The sequence below is a fragment of the Mus musculus genome, chromosome 18 (genome assembly GCF_000001635.26).
Source record: "Mus musculus strain C57BL/6J chromosome 18, GRCm38.p6 C57BL/6J".
NCBI lineage: Eukaryota > Metazoa > Chordata > Mammalia > Rodentia > Muridae > Mus > Mus musculus.
Genome location: NC_000084.6, coordinates 22,082,028 through 22,103,868, shown reverse-complemented (window position 1 = coordinate 22,103,868; position 21,841 = coordinate 22,082,028). Strand labels below are relative to the sequence as shown.

Genomic DNA, 21,841 nt, shown 5'->3' with positions numbered 1-21,841 from the left:
GAGATAAGTATGGATCGATTCGCATTCTTCTACATGATAACAACCAGTTGTGCCAGCACCAATTGTTGAAAATGCTGTCTTTCTTCCACTGGATGGTTTTAGCTCCCTTGTCGAAGATCAAGTGACCATAGGTGTGTGGGTTCATTTCTGAGTCTTCAATTCTGTTCCATTGGTCTACTTGTCTGTTTCTATACCAGTACCATGCAGTTTTTATCACAATTGCTCTGTAGTAAAGCTTTAGGTCTGGCATGGTGATTCCATGAGGTTCTTTTATCCTTGAGAAGAGTTTTTGCTATCCTAGGTTTTTTGTTATTCCAGATGAATTTGCAAATTTCTCCTTCTAATTCGTTGAAGAATTGAGTTGGAATTTTGATGGGGATTGCATTGAATCTGTAGATTGCTTTTGGCAAGATAGCCATTTTTACAATTTTGATCCTGCCAATCCATGAGCATGGGAGATCTTTCCATCTTCTGAGATCTTCTTTAATTTCTTTCTTCAGAGACTTGAAGTTTTTATCATACAGATCTTTCACTTCCTTAGTTAGAGTCACGCCGAGATATTTTATATTTTTTGTGACTATTGAGAAGGGTGTTGTTTCCCTAATTTCTTTCTCAGCCTGTTTATTCTTGTGTAGAGAAAGGCCATTGACTTGTTTGAGTTAATTTTCTATCCAGCTACTTCACCGAAGCTGTTTATCAGGTTTAGGAGTTCTCTGGTGGAATTTTTAGGGTCACTTATATATACTATCATATCATCTGCAAAAAGTGATATTTTGACTTCCTCTTTTCCAATTTGTATCCCATTGATCTCCTTTTGTTGTCGAATTGCTCTGGCTAATACTTCAAGTACTATGTTGAAAAGGTAGGGAGAAAGTGGGCAGCCTTGTCTAGTCCCTGATTTTAGTGGGATTGCTTCCAGCTTCTCTCCATTTACTTTGATGTTGGCTACTGGTTTGCTGTAGATTGCTTTTATCATGTTTAGGTATGGGCCTTGAATTCCTGACCTTTCCAAGACTTTGATCATGAATAGGTGTTGGATCTTGTCAAATGCTTTTTCTGCATCTAACGAGATGATCATGTGGTTTTTGTCTTTGAGTTTGTTTATATAATGGATTACATTGATGGATTTTCGTATATTAAACCATCCCTGCATCCCTGGAATAAAACCTACTTGGTCAGGATGGATGATTGCTTTAATGTGTTCTTGGATTCGGTTAGCGAGAATTTTATTGAGGATTTTTGCATCGATATTCATTAGAGAAATTGGTCTGAAGTTCTCTATCTTTGTTGGGTCTTTCTGTGGTTTAGGTATCAGAGTAATAGTGGCTTCATAAAATGAGTTGGGTAGAGTACCTTCTACTTCTATTTTGTGAAATAGTTTGTGCAAAACTGGAATTAGATCTTCTTTGAAGGTCTGATAGAACTCTGCACTAAACCCGTCTGGTCCTGGGGTTTTTTTGGCTGGGAGACTATTAATAACTGCTTCTATTTCTTTAGGGGATATGGGACTGTTTAGATGGTCAACTTGATCCTAATTTAACTTTGGTACCTGGTATCTGTCCAGAAATTTGTCCATTTCGTCCAGGTTTTCCAGTTTTGTTGAGTATAGCCTTTTGTAGAAGGATCTGATGGTGTTTTGGATTTCTTCAGGATCTGTTGTTATGTCTCCCTTTTCATTTCTGATTTTGTTAATTAGGATTTTGTCCCTGTGCCCTCTAGTGAGTCTAGCTAAGGGTTTATCTATTTTGTTGATTTTCTCAAAGAACCAACTCCTCGTTTGGTTAATTCTTTGAATAGTTCTTCTTGTTTCCACTTGGTTGATTTCACCCCTGAGTTTGATTATTTCCTGCCGTCTACTCCTCTTGGGTGAATTTGCTTCCTTTTTTTTTTTTTAGAGCTTTTAGATGTGTTGTCAAGCTCTAGTATGTGCTCTATCCCGTTTCTTCTTGGAGGCACTCAGAGCTATGAGTTTCCCTCTTAGAAATGCTTTCATTGTGTCCCATAGGTTTGGGTACTTTGTGGCTTCATTTTCAATAAACTCTAAAAAGTCTTTAATTTCTTTCTTTATTCCTTCCTTGACCAAGGTATCATTGAGAAGAGTGTTGTTCAGTTTCCACGTGAATGTTGGCTTTCCATTATTTATGTTGTTTTTGAAGATCAGTCTTAGGCCATGGTGGTCTGATAGGATACATGGGACAATTTCAATATTTTTGTATCTGTTGAGGCCTGTTTTGTGACCAATTATATGGTCAATTTTGGAGAAGGTCCCGTGAGGTGCTGAGAAGAAGGTATATCCTTTTGTTTTAGGATAAAATGTTCTGTAGATATCTGTCAGGTCCATTTGTTTCATAACTTCTGTTAGTTTCACTGTGTCCCTGTTTAGTTTCTGTTTCCACGATCTGTCCATTGATGAAAGTGGTGTGTTGAAGTCTCCCACTATTATTGTGTGAGGTGCAATGTGTGCTTTGAGCTTTACTAAAGTGTCTTTAATGAATGTGGCTGCCCTTGCATTTGGAGCGTAGATATTCAGAATTGAGAGTTCCTCTTGGAGGATTTTACCTTTGATGGGTATGAAGTGTCCCTCCTTGTCTTTTTTGATAACTTTGGGTTGGAAGTCGATTTTATCCGATATTAGAATGGCTACTCCAGCTTGTTTCTTCAGACCATTTGCTTGGAAAATTGTTTTCCAGCCTTTCACTCTGAGGTAGTGTCTGTCTTTTTCCCTGAGATGGGTTTCCTGTAAGCAGCAGAATGTTGGGTCCTGTTTGTGTAGCCAGTCTGTTAGTCTATGTCTTTTTATTGGGGAATTGAGTCCATTGATATTAAGAGATATTAAGGAAAAGTAATTGTTGCTTGTTTTTATTTTTGTTGTTAGGGTTGGCATTCTGTTCTTGTGGCTGTCTTCTTTTTGGTTTGTTGAGGGATTACTTTCTTGCTTGTTCTAGGGCGTGATTTCCGTCCTTGTATTGCTTCTTTTCTGTTATTATCCTTTGAAGGACTGGATTCGTGGAAAGATTTTGTGTGAATTTGGTTTTGTCGTGGAATACTTTGGTTTCTCCATCTATGGTAATTGAGAGTTTGGCCGGGTATAGTAGCCTGGGCTGGCATTTGTGTTCTCTTAGTGTCTGTATAACATCTGTCCAGGCTCTTCTGGCTTTCATAGTCTCTGGTGAAAAGTCTGGTGTAATTCTGATAGGCCTTCCTTTATATGTTACTTGACCTTTCTCCCTTACTGCTTTTAATATTCTATCTTTATTTACTGCATTTGTTGTTCTGATTATTATATGTTGGGAGGAATTTCTTTTCTGGTCCAGTCTATTTGGAGTTCTGTAGGCTTCTTGTATGATCATGGGCATTTCTTTCTTTATGTTTGGGAAGTTTTCTTCTATTATTTTGTTGAAGATATTAGCTGGCCCTTTAAGTTGAAAAATCTTCATTCTCATCAATTCCTATTATCTGTAGGTTTGGTCTTCTCATTGTGTCCTGGATTTCCTGGATGTTTTGAGTTAGGATCCTTTTGCATTTTGTATTTTCTTTGACTGTTGTGTCGATGTTCTCTATGGAATCTTCTGCACCTGAGATTCTCTCTTCCATTTCTTGTATTCTGTTGCTGATTCTCGCATCTATGGTTCCAGATCTCTTTCCTAGGGTTTCTATCTCCAGCGTTGCCTCTCTTTGGGTTTTCTTTATTGTGTCTACTTTCCCTTTTAGTTCTAGTATGGTTTTGTTCATTTCCATCACCTGTTTGGATGTGTTTTCCTGTTTTTCTTTAAGGACTTCTACCTGTTTGGTTGTGTTTTCCTGCTTTTCTTTAAGGGCCTGTAACTCTTTAGCAGTGCTCTCCTGTAATTCTTTAAGTGACTTATGAAAGTCCTTCTTGATGTCCTCTATCATCATCATGAGAAATGTTTTTAAATCTGGGTCTAGATTTTCGGTTGTGTTGGGGTGCCCAGGACTAGGTGGGGTGGGAGTGCTGCGTTCTGACGATGGTGAGTGGTCTTGATTTCTGTTAGTAGGATTCTTACGTTTGCCTTTCGCCATCTGGTAATCTCTGAAGCTAGCTGTTATAGTTGTCACTGTTAAGAGCTTGCTCTTCAGGTGACTCTGTTAGCCTCTATAAGCAGACCTGGGAGGGTAGCTCTCTCCTTAGTTTCAGTGGGCAGAGTATTTTCTGCAGGCAAGCTCTCTTCTTGCAGGGAGGGTACCCAGATATCTGGTGTTCGAACCAGACTCCTGGCAGAAGTTGTGTTCCACTCACTAGTGGTCTTAGGATCCCGTGGGGAATCCTGTGTGGGCCCTTGCGGGTGTCAGGCGACTCTGCTGGCAAGGTACCCTGGGCCTCGAGTGGAGCAGAAGGGGCTTGTGCCTCAGGTCAGGCCCGGGTAGTCTGCTTCCCTATTTCCCGCAGTCTCAGGTTCTGCGCGATTGGATTGGGGCAGACGCTGTGTTCCACTCACCAGAGGACTTAGGATCCCGTGGGGAATCCTGTGTGGGCCCGAGCATTGAAGTTTTATTTCAAATTTCTTTTGCACATTTTGTGCTGACACGATGGTAAATTCTTTTATGATATATCTGTTCAAGTGTTTTATTTTTTCCCCTGCCTGGTATAGATAATTTTTTATAGAGAATTCAAGTTTAGTTTTAAAAGTTAGATATGTAAATTGCAACTATCTTATGATTTTAAAAGGTTTACCTTTTAATCCCTTTATTGGGGTGTTTTGTCATGGAAAAGTTTTAAATTTTGTTAGAATTCAGTTTGCTAATTCTGTCTTACAGGCCTGGTGCCATGGGAAACCTCCTGTTCTAATGCTCAAATTGCAAAGGGTTTTCTTCTAGCACATTGTATCTAGCATTACATGTTATACTTGGAAGAATTAGGTGAATGATGCTTGAGGTTTAATCAGACTTATCTTTTCTTCTTGAGCATTCATATAATCTGGCACCCTGTGGCACACTGCTTTGGTGAAAGGACTGAGAGACCAAATATTTTGGGTCCACACTCCATTTTAGAGAACCTGACCTAAGACTAAACTCAAGTTAACTGACAGGCCTAGCACCAGTTTCCAGGCTACCCCCCCAACAATACCTGTGTCTAGCACCAGTTTCTAGCTTATACCCCAACAAAACCTGTCTCTAACACCAGTTTCTAGGTTATTACCCAACAAATCTGTACCTGCATGTTACAAGTCTGCCTCCTGACACTTCACTTCCTAACAACCACCAGTCAGGAGGAAAACAGAAGTTAAGTTTATGGTTTGGCTCCTAACACCAGCCAATTATGTTAAAGGCCATAGCGGACCCCCCAGTCAGATATGTACCAGGCTAGATACCCCCTTCTTGACTCTATAAATGCTTGCCCGAGTCTGGGCTTGAGGCTTTCTCCCATTCTCCTGCATCAGAGACGATGATGTGGCCTAAGCTCCAACTTGAATAAAGAGACCCTAATGTGATTACATCAGAATTTGGCTCCTTGGTCTTTTGGGGATTCATGAACATATCCTGGCACAACAGGGTATGTGAAACACTGTCAAGATTCATCAAGTCCTATTTATATGGCTCTGTTTGTATCTACTAGGTTCTGTTTCATTGCTCTATGTGCCTAATACTCTGCCAATACCATCCTATTTAAAGTTAATATGCTTGTATGCTAGTTCTTAATAACAGAGAGAGAATATGTGTGTGACTGACTCCTCCTATTGTGTTTTCCTGATTAATGGATGTGAAAATGATCACATTTAAATACCCAGTAGCTTTCCATCACTTTATTATCCAACGTCTCCCACAAGACAATCCAAAACAAACTCCCTAAAGAGGCTATATATGTGTGTGTGTATATATATATATACACACATATATATATACTTTTCTCTCCATTCTTTTTCTTGGGAAACAAGAGTACTAGTCTGCTGTTGTATGCACTCTTTAATTAATATCTGAGCATTTTAGGAAATTTAGAACTGCTGTGGGATGGGAGAATTTTAGGATAAATACCATTGATTCCTAATAAGTTAGAGAGTGGTTTAAATATAATTGTCTTTTCAATGTGATTAAAAATTAGCTTTCTTTTTATCTTAGGAAAGAACTAGATAAGCTTAGCGTCCTGGATGCCCACTACACAACTTCAATTGAGACTGTTAACTTGGACATTGAAGGTGATGAAGAAGCCATGAATGAGGTGCTGAGAGAAACACAGAGCACAACAAATGAACTGGAGAATTTAAAGAAAACAGTGAGCTTTTCATGCTTTTAAATACTTACAAAATGGTTTGGAACTAGAAATAGCATATTTTCCCCTCCAATTATTGTACAGCAGCCAGTTTCCTGCCTGTACTTGTTTCATACTGTTGAATAGCAGAAGAGATTTGACAACTCAAGAGACTGCTTATTTCATTAGTAATTAAAATTTGCATTTTTAATTGGGTATTTTCTTTATTTACATTTCAAATGTTATCTGCCTTCCTGGTTCACCCCCCGAAACCCCCTATCCCATATCCTCTCCCCCTGCTTCTATGAGGGTGTTCCCCCACACATCCACCCACTCCTGCCTCCCCACACTCTAATTCCCCTACACTGGGGTCTCAAGCCTGCATAGGACCATGGGCATCTGCTCACATGGATGCCCAACAAGGCCATCCTCTGCTACATTTGTGGCTGGAGTCATGGGTATCTCCATGTGTACTCCTTGGTTGGTGGCTTAGTCCCTGGGAACCCTGGGTGGGTTTGTTTGGTAGATATTGTTGTTCTTCCTATGGGGTTGCAAACCCCTTCAGCTTCTTCAGTCTTTTCTCTAACTCTGTATTGGTGACTCCATGCTCAGTCCAATGGTTGGCTGTGAGCATCCACCTCTGTATTTGTCAGGCACTGGCAGAGACTCTCAGAGACAACTTTATCAGGCTCCTGTCATCAGGCACTTCTTGGCATCCACAATAGTGTCTGTGTTTAGTGACTATATACAGGATGGATCCCCAGGTGGGGCAGTCTCTGCTCCACATTTTGTCTCCTTATTTGCTCCCTTTCTAAGTATTTTGTTCTTCTTTCTAAGAAGGACCGAAGCACCCACACTTCGGTCTTCCTTCTTGAGATTCATGTGGTCTGTGAATTGTATGTTGGGTATTCTGAGCTTTTAGGCTAATATTCACTTGTCAGTGAGTACATATCTTTTGTGATTGTGTTACCTCACTCACAATGATATTTTCTAATTCCATCCATTTGACTAAGAAGTTCATAAGTTCATTGTTTTTAATAGCAGAGTAGTAATCCAGTGTGTACTACATTTTCTGGATCCATTTCTATGTTGAAGGACATCTGGGTTCTTTCCAGCTTCAGGCTCTTATAAATAAGGCTACTATGAACATAGTGTAGCATGTGCCCTTGTTATATGTTGGAGAATCTTTTGAGTCTATGCTCAGGAGTGGTATAGATGGGTCCTCAGGTAATACTATGCCCAATTTTCTGAGAAACTACCAGAATGATTTCCAGAGTGGTTGTACCAGATTGCAATCTCACCAGCAACGGGGGAGTGTTCCTCTTTCTCCACATCCTCACCAGCATCTTCTGTCACCTGAGTTTTAATCTTAACCACTCTGTCTGCTGTGAGGTGGAATCTCGGGGTTATTTTGATTTGCATTTTTCTGATGACTAAGGATGTTAAACATTTCTTTAGGTGCTTCTCAGCCATTCTAGTTTCCTCAGTTGAGAATTCTTTGTTTAGCTCTGTACCCCATTTTTAATAGGGTTATTTGATTCTCTGTAGTCTAACTTCCTAAGTTCTTTGTATATATTGGATATTAGCCCTCTATCTTATATAGGATTGATAAGGATCTTTTCCCAATCTGTTAGTTGCCATTTTGTCCTATTAACAGTATCCTTTGCCTTACTAGTTTATGCTTGCTGTAGTTTCTTTCTTTCTTCCTTCCTTCCTTCCTTCCTTCCTTCCTTCCTTCCTTCCTTCCTTTCCTTCTTTCTTTTTCTTATTTATTTATTTATTTATTTATTTATTCATTCATTCATTCATTCATTTCTTCAAGACAGGGTTTCTCTGTGTAGCCTTGGCTGTCCTGGAACTCACTCTGTAGTCCAGGCTAGCCTCAAACTCAGAAATCTGCCTGCCTCTGCCTCTGCCTTTCAAGTACTGGGACTAAAGGTATGTGTCACCATTGCCCGGCGAAGTTGTGTTTCTTAATGACATTTTCATACAAGTATTTTGTGTACATTGGCCACAATTAGCTTCAATTATCCTCTTCTCACTCTACTTCAAGTTCTTTACCTGAAGAGTACCTGTAGGTATATGTAAATATATATGAGTGTATGTATATGTATGTACATGCATATAGGACTTGGATATATACATATGACATGTAGATTTCACACATGATTGGGAATATGATATTTGTGTATTTCTGAGTTTGATCTGCTTTACTTAACATAATAGCCTACAGTTCCATCAAGATTCCTGCAAATGCTATGATTTTTGGTTCTTAATTATGCCCAAGTAAAACTCAAAGCTCATTCATTCTCTATCTCTCTCTGTCTGTCTCCATCTCTCTTTTTCTGTCTCTGTCTCTCTCTTTCTTCAGATCTGTATTACTAAGGTGCTTGATGCACTCATCTATTGATGAGCATTTAGACTGATTTCAAACTTGGCTATTGTAAATTGTGCCAAAATAAACATCAACACACAGGTTTGTTCGTGTATATTGACTTAGATTCCTTTGTGTTTAGACTGTTTCCAGTGGTATAGTTGGATCATACAGCATTTCTATTTTAGTTGTCTTGAGGAATCTTCATAGTGATTTCTGTAATAGGTACTGGAGGTTTAGATTCACTCCCTGTGGTTGAAATAAATTCTTTCCTTCCCAAGTTGCTTTCAGTTATGGTGTTTTAACACAGCAATGGAAACACTAAGTAAGACAGAAATTGATACCAGCCTTTGGGGTATTGCTTTGGTAGATCTGACCATGTATTTTTGGGAAGATTATAGAGGGACTTTAGAACTTTGGTCTAGAAAAGCCATTGCAAGTTCAAAGCTTGGTATGTTGTTTGGAGAGATTTTAGGGTAAGTTTGAGGGGGACACAGATGATGGAAACTTGACTTGTGAAGTTTCAGAGAGAAGCAAAGACCATAATAGGACTATTTGTGGGATACTGTAAAAGAAGCATTTGTGCTTCTGGTCCTCTGGAGCTGAAGACCAGGCTGTGATTAATAAGAAGCCATCACCACCAGAGTAAAATCTTGGCTTTGCTGGGACAATAGGTACCACATAGGTGGGACTGAAGAGTCAACTGTGATTAAGATTTAGGAAAATTTATTCTCTAGGTCAGCACATGGAGGCTATGATGAGGTAGACAATGCTGACAGCTGATTGGTAATATGGAAGAGCCTCCCAAGTGGTACTTGCTTTGAAAGCATGAAAGAGGAAAGGGTCGTGGAGAGAAGTTGAGATTTGGCATGGTGTGCCAAGGATATGGCCTCAGAGACAACAAAGGGATATCTGTCTCTGAAGAGTCAACTGGTGGGGAAACTGCCTCAGTTGCTATAGAAACCACAGGAATAGAAGGGATCGTGGAGAGAAGCTTGGATTTGGTATCATGTAGCATAGTCAGAATCCCTAAAAGAACCCAGGAGGGACAACAGTGAAGCTAGGATAGAAACCTCAGCATATTGGAGATGTCAGCACCATGCAGCAACCACCAAAGACAACAGCATCATCCATGGACTGGAACAAGCCTGAGCGGGGGTGGGGTGGGGGTGGGGAGGTGGGGCTTTGGACCTTTAAAATGAACCATGGGTTCCTGAAGCTTTACACTGTTAAATTCTTATATGCTTGTTTTGTGTTTTGCTTTGATTATGATGGTGTGCTGGTTATTTTTAATGGAGAAAAACTGTTTAATTGGTTGGTTTTGTCTTTTTTCTTTTTCTTCTTTTTCTCTTTCTTTCTTTCTTTCTTTCTTTCTTTCTTTCTTTCTCCCTTCTTTCCTTCCTTTCTTCCCTCCCTCCCTCCCTCCCTCCTTCCTTTCTTTCTTTCTTTCTTTCTTTCTTTCTTTCTTTCTTTCTTCCTTCCTTCCTTCCTTCCTTCCTTCCTTCCTTCCTTCCTTCCTTCCTTCCTTTCTTTCTTTCTTTCTTTCTTTCTTTCTTTCTTTCTTTCTTTCTTTCTTTCTTTCTTTCTTTCTTTCTCTCTAGGAGCCTACATTTGAGAGACCTTGATCTTTTAAAATGTCTTTGGAGTTTTAGATAAATTGTAAATATTTTAAAGATTCTTGGAATATTTTAAATAGGTTTGGATTTTGAAAGACCTTATGGTCGTTTAAAGAGGCTGAAATTTAAAGACTTTAGGACTCTTAAAGTTATTTATGTTTTATATTGAAATATTGATATTGGCATGACATACAAGTGGAAAAGGAAATATCCTAGTTGACTAGTGATGTCAGGTCAACAACAGATCATTTGTGATGGCAAGTTTTGCCTTCTTGACATGAGCTAGAATCGCTTTGAAACAGGAAGCCTCATTTGAGAAAACACCCCTAGCAGAAAGACCTATTGGCAAGTCTGTAGACTGTTTTCTTTATTGATGATTGCTGTGTGAGGCTCCAGCTTTTTTTGAACTCTACCAGTCCTGAGCTAGTGATTGTGTGTGCTATGGAAAAGCAGGCTGAGCAAGACATGAGGAGAAAATAGCATACCTCAGTTCCTACCTCTAGGTTCCTGGATTGAGTTATTGCCCTGACTTTCCTCAGTAATGGAGTGTGAGAGCTTCAAGATGAAATAAACTCTTCCTTCACCAGGTTGCTTTTGGTAATTTTTTTTTTTATCCCAGCAGTGGAATCTGTAACTAAGGCATTTCTAAAATATGTAATTCATTGCAAGGTATAAGTATAAGCACCTGGGAAGAGTAGCAGTCAGCAGATGATATATTATTAGTCAATACTTGAAACTTTTATGTAATTTGTTGATGATAGTTCAATTTGTCATCTGTAAAATGACATCCATTGACAAAATATTTTCAAAGAAGAAATTATTTGCAAAGCCTATAATCTTTTCTTCATACATCATCTTTAAATTGGCAATCCTATGCCTCCTTAATTTGTTGAAATAACACAATATTATTCATGACAGGAAATCATAAAAGCATTTAAAAGGTTCCTAGGAGTTTTCAATTATAGAAATTGTTTGAACTAGCACATGTTCCAGGGAAGATGAGAGCATGATAAAATTAAGCTACATTTTTAGGGGCACATATCTAGTACTCTGGTTTTTTTTTTATTTTATTACATATTTTCCTCAATTACATTTCCAATGCTATCCCAAAAGTCCCCCATACCTTCCCTCCCACTTCCCTACCCACTCATTCCCATTTTTTTTTTTTTTTTGGCCCTGGCATTCCCCTATACTGGGGCATATACAGTTTGCGTGTCCAATGGGCCTCTCTTTCCAGTGATGGCCGACTAGGCCATCTTTTGATACATTTGCAGCTAGAGTCAAGAGCTCCGGGGTACTGGTTAGTTCATAATGTTGTTCCACCTATACGGTTGCAGATCCCTTTAGCTCCTTGGGTACTTTCTCTAGCTCTTCCATTGGGAGCCCTGTGATCCATCCAATAGCTGACTGTGAGTTAAACGCAGGGATGTGCATTGTCGTCTAGCCTTGTCTTTGGTATGCAACTGACATCTCCAGCTCAAGAAATAGATGAGTTTTGTGCTGCCTAATTGCTCATATGGTTTTACAGAGAATTCATTTCCAGATTTGAAAGCCTAGATTGCCCCCAGTTTAATCACTGACATAGATTTTTCTCCAGCCTCTGCCATTCTTAGTCCTTAATATATGCAAACATGGCTCTCCATTTCTCTTCTACAAATAATATCAAATAAATTTAATACCATTGAACTGATTAAGAAGTTTCTAATTTTATGATCAATTTTTTAAATGTAAAATTAGGCTATTAGTTCCTTATTCTTATTTTATAAGTTATCATATATTTTCAATACTTTCATATACCTATATAATACATTTTTAATTTTTGCTATAGTCACATCTTTTCTACCCTACCCTCCTCTTTCAGCTCCCACCTCTCCATGTCCATAGACTCAGCCTCAGGATCATGACTTCTTCCATAAGCACATATATATGATATACATTATACATACACACACACACGCATGCACACACACACACATCACATATAAAGCTTGCTAATACATAAGTTAATGCTGCTCGGTGTTTGTTAGGGCTGACTACTTAGGTTTGGCTCATCTACAGAGAAGATTGATTCTGCCTCTATCACTAGCTTATAGTTCTTCATCTAAGGGTCATACTTTTCCACCATCCATGTTAGCATGCCAACTTGTATTTTTATGATGGTCTTGTTTAGTTGACTTTATTTTTGACATTTCCTGGGAGCAGCTTCACTCCCATACACTATCATGAAGCAAATGTCCTTTCATGGTACTATGGGATGTCCCCTGCCCTGCACATTTTGAGAAATCTAAAGTCAGTTGTTTGCTATACTTTGATCAACTATATAATCTCCAATGCTCTCCATCTGCTGCAAAAAGAAGGATGTATGTGGATTTCTTCATCCCCTAAGACCTTTTCATATCCTTTCTATACTCCAATCCAACCCTCTATCCTGAAAACCACTGAAAATCATTTACTTTTGGCATTCAATGCAGGTAAATAAATGATTTTATTTGCTACATAAACAGATTTTCAAAAAATTTAATATTTTTCTTATAAGGAAGCAGCTATCTTTGTAAGTTATTAATTGGTATCTTTATATATGATCTGTTATATTAGATAGGAACCCCAAGACTGCAAATTTTCTACACATTTGTGCCCATTTTATGTCATATTTTACCTCAAAATATTCCAGATAGAACCACTTACTTATAAATCATAAGTAAATTTAAATTTCAATTTACTGATTAGAAAACCTATCTAGATAGGTAAGGATATTATTTATAGACAGAAAGCTATTATGTCATACAGTCAAGTGACAATTTTATATTTGGATGATGAAAACAATGTGGTTTTATCACACAAAATGTGGTGTACACATGAGTCATCTATAAGATAAAGGCTATTTTTTTATGTTGCTATTTTTTTCTTTGAAGGGTTTCCATCTATTTCTTTTTTCCCACATTTTTTATTAGATATTTTCTTCATTTACATTTCAAATGCTATCCCAAAAGTCCCCTATACCCTCCCCCACCCTGCTCCCCTACCCACTCACTCCCACTTCTTGGCTCTGGCTTTCCCCTGTATAAAATAAAGATTGCAAGACTAAGGGGTCTCTCTTCCCACTGATGGCTGACTAGGCCATCTTCTGCTACATATGCAGCTAGAGACACGAGCTCTGGGAATACTGATTAGTTCATATCTATTTCTTATGTCTGTCCATATATATAATATAAAATGGCATTTCTTTTTTTTTTAATTTATTACGTATTTTCCTCAATGACATTTCCAATGCTATCCCAAAAGTTCCCCATACCCTCCCCCCCCCCCACTTCCCTACCCACCCATTCTCATTTTTTTGGCCCTGGCGTTCCCCTGTACTGGGGCATATAAAGTTTGTGTGTCCGATGGGCCTCTCTTTCCAGTGATGGCATTTCTATATTGCCTCTTATCATGTGTCCTTCATGTCACCTAAATGTCAACCTCAAATACATATTCAATATCACACTTAGGTTTTTTAAAATGTAAACTAAGTTCATCAAAGCTGCTTATTAGCAATAAATGTTGACTACAAAAATATTTTCTGGGTGTATGTGAAGGGGATACTATGTAGTTTCTCACTTGACCAATTAAAACTTTGTATTGTATTAATATTAAACTTCTTTAAATTCATTGGGCGAACTCTGTCCAGTTATGGTTTATTATTCTTCTAATTTACTGCTGTGTTTGACTTGCAGTTACTTGACTTAAGATTTTACATGCATATTTATAAGTGAGTCTATAACTCACTGTCCTAATTTGTGTCTTATTTGATAGATTTTTCATATCTGGACTATGCTAGCTTTATAAATTAAACTTTGATGCTTTCTTTTTCTGACTACCTAGAAAATGAACATACATTTATATATTTTTTCCCTTGGATATCTGGTAAAGGGTAAAACATCCTGGTGAAAATATAACTTCTTTTTATGGGTTCTTTTTTGTTACTTGAGTGATATTTTGTATGATCTTTTCTTATTGCACATGAGTGAAATTATTTTTAACAGGCTGGGAAATAATCTAAACGATTAAAATTTTTATATGTATTTCTATAGTGTTATATTGAAGTCTCTACTCTAAATTTTTCTGTTTCTGATTATATATGTATTTTCATATGGTGTTTAAACTTTTAAAATGAATTTGAAAATGGCTTTCAGTTTAATATTTTTGTAATGTTATGACTGCTAATAAATAATATATGTTTTGCAGTTTTCATTTCCTTTACATTTTTAGACTTCTCCTATTAGTAATTTTGTACTTTCCTGATTAAACTTTGTTATTCTTAACTAATGTTACATATGTTATATGTTTTGCTCTGAGAGTTCCAGCACAATTTCTTGTTGTACGTTGCATCAAATTCTTTGCAAATTTTTGTATATTTGTTATTGTTAGTATGTCTCTGTGCAGCTCTATTTAAGATAATTCCAGCCAGGCTTTCCTCACACAATGTGCTGTACTTCTTATTAGCATATATTTTTTTCTTAGTGACAACACTCAAGAAATGAGATTCATTATACAAACTGTGATCTAAAATTGTTTCAAGGCACATCTTAAATGATGCAAATAGCATTCATCCTTCAAAGTCTGGAATACAGTCAAATGCACAGGAAAAACTTATCTGTTATTCTATCTCCCTGGCAAGATGTAGTCCATGTTAGCATTCTGTTTATACAGGTACACAGGACTTCTAAGATATTTTAAAATATAGTATTATATAGAATCAATGACATGCTTCTCTTTATGTTAAATTAAAATGTATTTCAATATTACTTTACATTTAATATGTAATATTTGTGACTTTAGACAATCTTAGAGGCTGGATATTCATGTTTTTAATTTTAAGCATTATAAACAAAGCTGTGATCAATATGTCAAACATGTCTAAACTAAATTATTCATTTTAATAAGATAATGTTGTGCAAAAATTAAAACAGTTGCTTGATAATGCAGTGCCAGAGAACCATGAAGAATCATGGTAGTCATTCTTCCAGGGCTGACAATATTTGTCCACAGTTTCACATTTTCTGTAAACACTGGCTTGGACCTTTTTAAAAATTCCCTTCATTGGTGGTGTTTCTATTCATGGAATTATTGGATCTCATATAACTTATCCTATGAGATCACTAGACACGAGTCCCATCATCTCTCAGATCATGTTTGGCATCTGAGTCATAATTTAGAGGCTGGAATGTATTTTTTCCTAGATGTGTAAATGATGCTGCTGGAGTTAGCAGTGTTACTATTCTTCTAAAATAAGTATTGACCATCATGTTCAACACAACTAAACAGCAAACTGAATCTTGTTTAAATCCACAGGAGTCTTTCTTTGGTTCTATTGTCACTTATCTATTTCTTAGGGAAAAAAAATCTTAGTGAGGAATCTGGGCTGCTGAAATTACTGTTTACAGCTTATTATTCTCTGAAGTGACGGTTGCCTCTCAGTTGTCCCTTAGAATTCAAAAGCTCTACATGCTCAAGATCTCAATGTGAAACGGTGCCTATCTGTCCACACATTAAATTGACCCTTTAGGGTTTATAAGACCTAACGAGGTGTGTGTTTCATGTGAATGATGCTGTGTAGGAAATTACTATTACAAGATTTTCAGTGCAGGCAATATTTTAAAAAATACTTGTAGCCAAGGATTGGTGATGTAGAGCCTATGGTTCAGGTTGCCTTCTGTATCACTTAAGAGTGTGTTTTATAGGGGGTTTCTTCATGCAGAGTTTGTTTTTTGTTTTTTCAAGAAATCCATTTTTTGGTTGTTGTTGAAAGAGCAACTTGACATTTCTCTTTTATTAATTTTGTTTACTGGTTATGTTTAGGTAAATAATCAAAAATCCTAATCCATAGAATATTACGATACTTATTCTATTATTTTTAGCATCGTTCATCCTGGACATCCAGGATGCAAAGCATTACTAGGTTGTCAGTGATTCTCACACCTGCAGTTGTTTTGTTTTTTGGAAATGTGGGTCAGTACCCTCAGTGAAATGCTGAGTCATAGGATTTGTTCTGCTCCTTTCTTACTAGGTTTTGCCTAGCTTCAGTTTCCCCCCAAAGAAAGCAGGTAGTTCATGGAGAAATGACTCGGAGGCTTATTAATATACAATGCTTAGGCCTAAAGCTTTGGCTCATAGCTTATATAACTTGTTTAAATATTCTGTGTCTACTACATGGCTAGTTACCTCTCCTCAGGTTTATGCATCCAACTCCTCTAAGGTGTTGGGGAATCTTCCACCTCTGGTTGTTTCCCAGAGTTCCAGTCTCTGCATTGGTGCTCCCACCCTCTACTTCCTGCCTTTTGGTAACAGGCCATCTGTTTTTGATTGGCAGGTGACCCTCCCATGCAGTGCACAAGAGATTATCCCTATAGGTTTGAACCTATGAGTGCCTTTCACCTTTACAGTTGGCTGTTGTATTTTGTCAAGGTTCATTACAGTATCTAGGGTCATGCTCATATAACATCTCTTGCTACATATAAATACAGCAAATCGTATCTATTGATTTCCTAACTTGAACCTGAAATTGTTGGAGTAAGTCTTGTCTGGTCATAATATTATTCATCTTGTTCTTATTTTTTAATTTTTTATTGGTTATTTTATTTATTTATGTTTCAAATGTTATCACCCTTCCCAGTTTCCCCTCCTCAAACTCCCTATCCCCCACACACATCCACTTCTATGAAGTTGCTCCTCCACTCACCTCCCCAACCACCACCCTAGCATTCACCTATGCTGGGGCATCAAGCTTTCACAGGACCAAGGACCTCCCCTCCCACTGATGCCAGATAAGGCCATCCTCTGCTACATATGCAGCTGGAGCTTTGGGTTCCTCCATATGTACCTTTGGTTGGTGGTTTAGTCCCTGGAAGCTCTGGGGAAGGTCTGGTTGGTTAATATGTTGTTCTTCCTATGGGGTTGCAAACCCCTTCAGCTCCTTCAGTCCTTCCCCTAACTCCTCCATTGGGGACCCAGTGCTCAGTCCAATGGTTGGCTGCAAGCATCCACTTCTTTATTTGTCAGGTTCTGGTAGAGCCTCTCAGGAGACAGCTCCTGTCACCAAGCACTTCTTGGCATCAGCAATAGTGTCTGGGTTTGGTGACTGCATATGGGATGGATCCCCAGGTTGGGCAGTCTCTGGATAGCCTTTCCTTCATTCTCTGCTCCACTCTTGGTCCCTGTATTTCCTTTATACAGGAGCAACTCTGGGATAAATCTTTTGAGCAGAGTGGCCACATCCTTCAATCGGGGACCAAGCCTAATCTTAAATCAATCCCAGTATACTTTTCTGACCTGCTCACTCAAGTACTGTCTCATTTGTGTCAACAACGACGTTTATATGGCTAGGGCTAGTCTCTATTCCCTTGACAGTTTCTTTAGCAACATACCCAGAGCTCCTAGTCAAACTGACTATCCCTTTATATTGGTACCTTTCTCACTTGAGTTTCAGAAGTAGAGAGAGGACTGTTTACTTTTTCCTATTTTTGTGGAGGTTCATTTTCTCTAAACTCCACTGATTTCCCCCATACTGCAAATGTCTGAGGACACTCAAGCTACATTCTGCAATAAGATTTATGTAACCAACTACCAACTTGTAATCTCTACTTATAATCTCTATATTTGTGAATAGTGGCGATTTTGAACTCAGTCCTAATGTTTTAAATTTACATTTTACTTATTTACTGGTGCTGGGACGTATGTACCCTATTTTATGTGCTGAAGTCAAAAGACAACATTAAGGAGTAAGAGGGTGTGGGTCAAGGGGAGGATGGGGCATAGAAGTGATTGCAGGAAGGAAAGGAAAGGAGAAAGTGATGTAATTACATTTTAATTTAGATTTTATTTTGAATAATGGGCACTCATTAATCTTCTTCTGTCACATGGTCCCAGACATCAAACTCAGATCATGATTGACAACAAGCAGCTTTGCCCACTGAGCTGGCCAAACTGAACCTCACAGTAGTTGAACTTGCAGCTACTCAGCCTTTTAAAGCTTATGAGATGTTTGTACCTTACTTTAGTTTATGATGATTTAATCCTGACAGCTTTTTTTTTTATTTTTAAAGATTTATTTATTTACTATATATAAGTACACTGTAACTGTCTTCAGACACACCAGAAGAGGGCAACAGATTTCATTTTAGATGGTTGTGAGCCACCATGTGGTTGCTGGGATTTGAACTCAAGACCTCCGGAAGAGCAGTCAGTGCTCTTTACCACTGAGCCATCTCTCCAGCCCCTGACAGCTTTTCAAGCCCAGATATTTAAAATGTGTCTTGAAACAATGCTCATGCATCTTGCATGCTGCTAGGCCAAAAATGTGTATGTTTAGCCTTAATCGTCAATGTCAGAAACTTATCCTAAATATTTGCATATCTTTTCCTCCTATAATCATTTATAAGAAATGTACTTTCCAAGTAATACCATCTGTTATGTTTTTATTTATTTTTAATTATAGTCCTTTTGAAGAAGTTATCCCATTATGGTTTTAAATTTGCATTTTCCTGATGACTAATGAGGTTTGAGCATTTAAAACTTGCTTCATTTAGAATATTACTATTTCAGAAGCTATTAACAAAGAGTAGTATTTCAGTTCCAGGTGGGAACTCCATATTATTCACACCTTTTATGTCTTGCTAACTATAAATTATGTATATATAATCAAACACACACACACACACACACACACACACACACACACACACACACAAACTGTGTGTCCTGTGCATACATGTTGTAAATTTGCTCTTTAACTTTAAACAGCATTGTGACAATACAAGGAGGATCTTACATTTAAGTCTAATGTATACTTTTTAATAGCAAACACAGTATACAATAGTCCCATCTAATAACATCAATTGGGGTACAGTGTGGGGGAAGAGAAATCCTTCTGTTTAGACCAAAGGGATTTAAAATTTTTCAAGGAGTTCACAAATGCAATGTCCATACTTGCTGTAGTGGTTTTTTTTAGGTGGACCAGTGTAGAAATAGCAGTTGCTGAGAATGTTTCTAGACAAAGGAGCTAAAGAATACTTTCTCTGGACCCATCAGCAGTGCGACTGATGCCAGAGGGTGTCAACACTGACAAGTGGCAGTAGACAAAAACAAAACAAAACAAAACAAAACAAAACAAAACAACAACAACAAAACCACCCACAAAACAATTATTTTCCTGGAGGAAAACAACAGAATGCACTGAACTAGCCTTGGTAGGTATAGTGATGGGCACCTACAATCCCAGCACTCAGGGCTGACAGCAGGTGAATCAGAATTCCCAAACCAGAAGACCCTGTCTGAAACAAAGGCAAAATAGTGGAAAGTCAACAAGCCAAAAAACAAACCTCAAAAACCCAAACTCAGGAAGGTGCTTGCTGCCTGTGTTCTGCTTACTACAACCATACAGTCTCATCTCTGGCTGGATACACCAAACAGCATCACCAGCTGGAACCAGAGATGCCATCCTTCCCCACTCCACAAGTACATGTGTGTAGAGAGGCAGAGTGCAGACTCACTGAAATCTTATACATTACTTGCCTGAAGGAAAACTTCAATTATTGACTTCTTGAATAAACTCTGATTAAATATGGTTAATAGCCACTATAAGCAATAGAACAACAAGAATGCTCATATATTCTGTCAGATACTGTTTCGGTGGTATAGATTCTCAAAAGTTAGATTGATGGGTGAGAACTAAAACTCATTTTTAAAGTAGCTGTCACATCTTTTTAAAACTGTTTTATGTGAGAAAAGCCTGGCTTCTATGATTTTTTTTCTAGCACTGAAGGAATATTTAAAATTTATCAGCTTAATCACTGGATGAGAAGTGCCAAATTATTTTTCATTTTCCTGCTTCAAAATAGATTAAAACCATTTTCCATTTTATACAGAACATGATTCTTTTTATATTTTTATTTCCCAAGATTAAATTCATGACATTTTAGAAAAGATATTTTAGATATGATAATTTTAGATGATTCCATGCTTGGAATTTTCAACCTTGTGTACATACTATCACTTGTACTAAGAAAGGAGTCATCCCAGAGTACAAATGATTCCATGAGGTTTATGGTTTAGGGCAGGGCTGAAGCACTGATACTTAACCCAAAGTAGATTGCAAGAATAACTCAAGCAATGTTTAAGAAAGTTCATGAAAGTTTCATAACTTCATTTACCAATATTTCCACAAACATTTCGCCGAGAAATGGTGGTACAGATCACCTTTAACCTTAAATGTTTTCATGAGAAAACACATGGAAGAGTTATTTCTAGAGATGGGCAGGTGTCTGATGTTATATATATATATATATATATCATGTTTTATAGCCACATCTGAACCTTTAAAACACATTGGAAATTGTATTGTTAGTTTTTACATGCATGGCTGGAGACTCAATCATGGAAAAGAGTTTGAACAAATAGTATTAAATATGAGAGACATGATAATTACTCACATTCTGGAAACAAAAGTTCAAGTGAGCATACTTAAGAGTCCGTCACACTTCTTCAGATATGTATAGAGTTCTCATGGAGCTTATAATACTAGCCTTGTATTAGTGTTGCAGATTTTAAAAGAAATTAATATATATTTCATTCAAATTTATTTGAATTTTGACTTTTCTATATTGAAGAAAACAAATCTATTTTATCATGTGTGCAATGATTTGTCACAATAACAATTGAAAATAAAACAAAGTCAAGTTTCATGTTAATAAATGGTATTTTACTAATAAATCAAAATATTAAACCAAAAAGAACACTCAAATCTAGAGAACACCTTTGTTCAGGATGACATAAAATGAGCCTTTACAACCTGGTCTCCTGAAGCAGTCAGCAGGAATATTAAGCCACCACTAAAGATACAGAGACTGTGGGGTTGAGGACTATACAGAAAAAACAAAGCAATTCATGAAATGGCTTATGGGAATAACAACTTACTTGTTGATTCTATAATATCTATACAAAGTGTCTGACTATAATGTCTGTCATGTTGATGTAAAAAAAAAAAAAGAAAAAAAGAAAACATTCTTTGGAATTTCTTCTTGGAAAGGTTTCCAATCAATGATTTCTCAGGTTTTTTAATTGTCTGGGGATGTACTAATATCTCCCTCGGTTTTTTTTTTAAATATCAATGGTTTAAAGACATTTTAATTTGCCTACACTTTCACCTTTCATTTTAACACAGTTCCTGAAGTGTTATGTGTTCTTATGATTTTTTTCTGTTTTTTTTGTTGTTGTTGTTGTTTTTGTTTTTTTCGAGACAGGGTTTCTCTATATAGCTCTGGCTGTCCTGGAACTCACTCTGTAGACCAGGCTGGCCTCAAACTCAGAAATCCACCTGCCTCTGCCTCCCAGGTGCTGGGATTAAAGGTATGCGACTTTAATTTATTTTTAATTAATGTTTATATTGATAAACATACCTTATGGTATAAAATCTACCAACTTACCATATATACTTCAGGATATTGGGTGGGTTTCTGAGGTGTGCAACCATCACCACTGTTTAGCTCCCTATTTTCATCGATTACAAAGGAAGGAAGACCTTTATTTACTTGCAGTCATTTCCCATCACCCCATTTTCAGGCCCGAAAAGCCATTATTTTCCATTTCTATGATTTTGGCTACTTTTTTGTT

At 37.4% G+C, this 21,841-nt stretch overlaps 1 protein-coding gene across 1 annotated transcript in view; it reads left to right on the top strand.

Moving 5' to 3' along the window:
- Positions 1-21,841, top strand: part of Ccdc178 (coiled coil domain containing 178) — a 360,500-nt gene that overhangs the window by 67,528 nt on the left and 271,131 nt on the right. Inside the window, exon 12 of the mRNA NM_027616.3 lies at positions 6,076-6,229. Coding sequence (NP_081892.2) covers positions 6,076-6,229 — 154 coding nt within the window. The remainder of the gene's footprint in view (positions 1-6,075; positions 6,230-21,841) is intronic.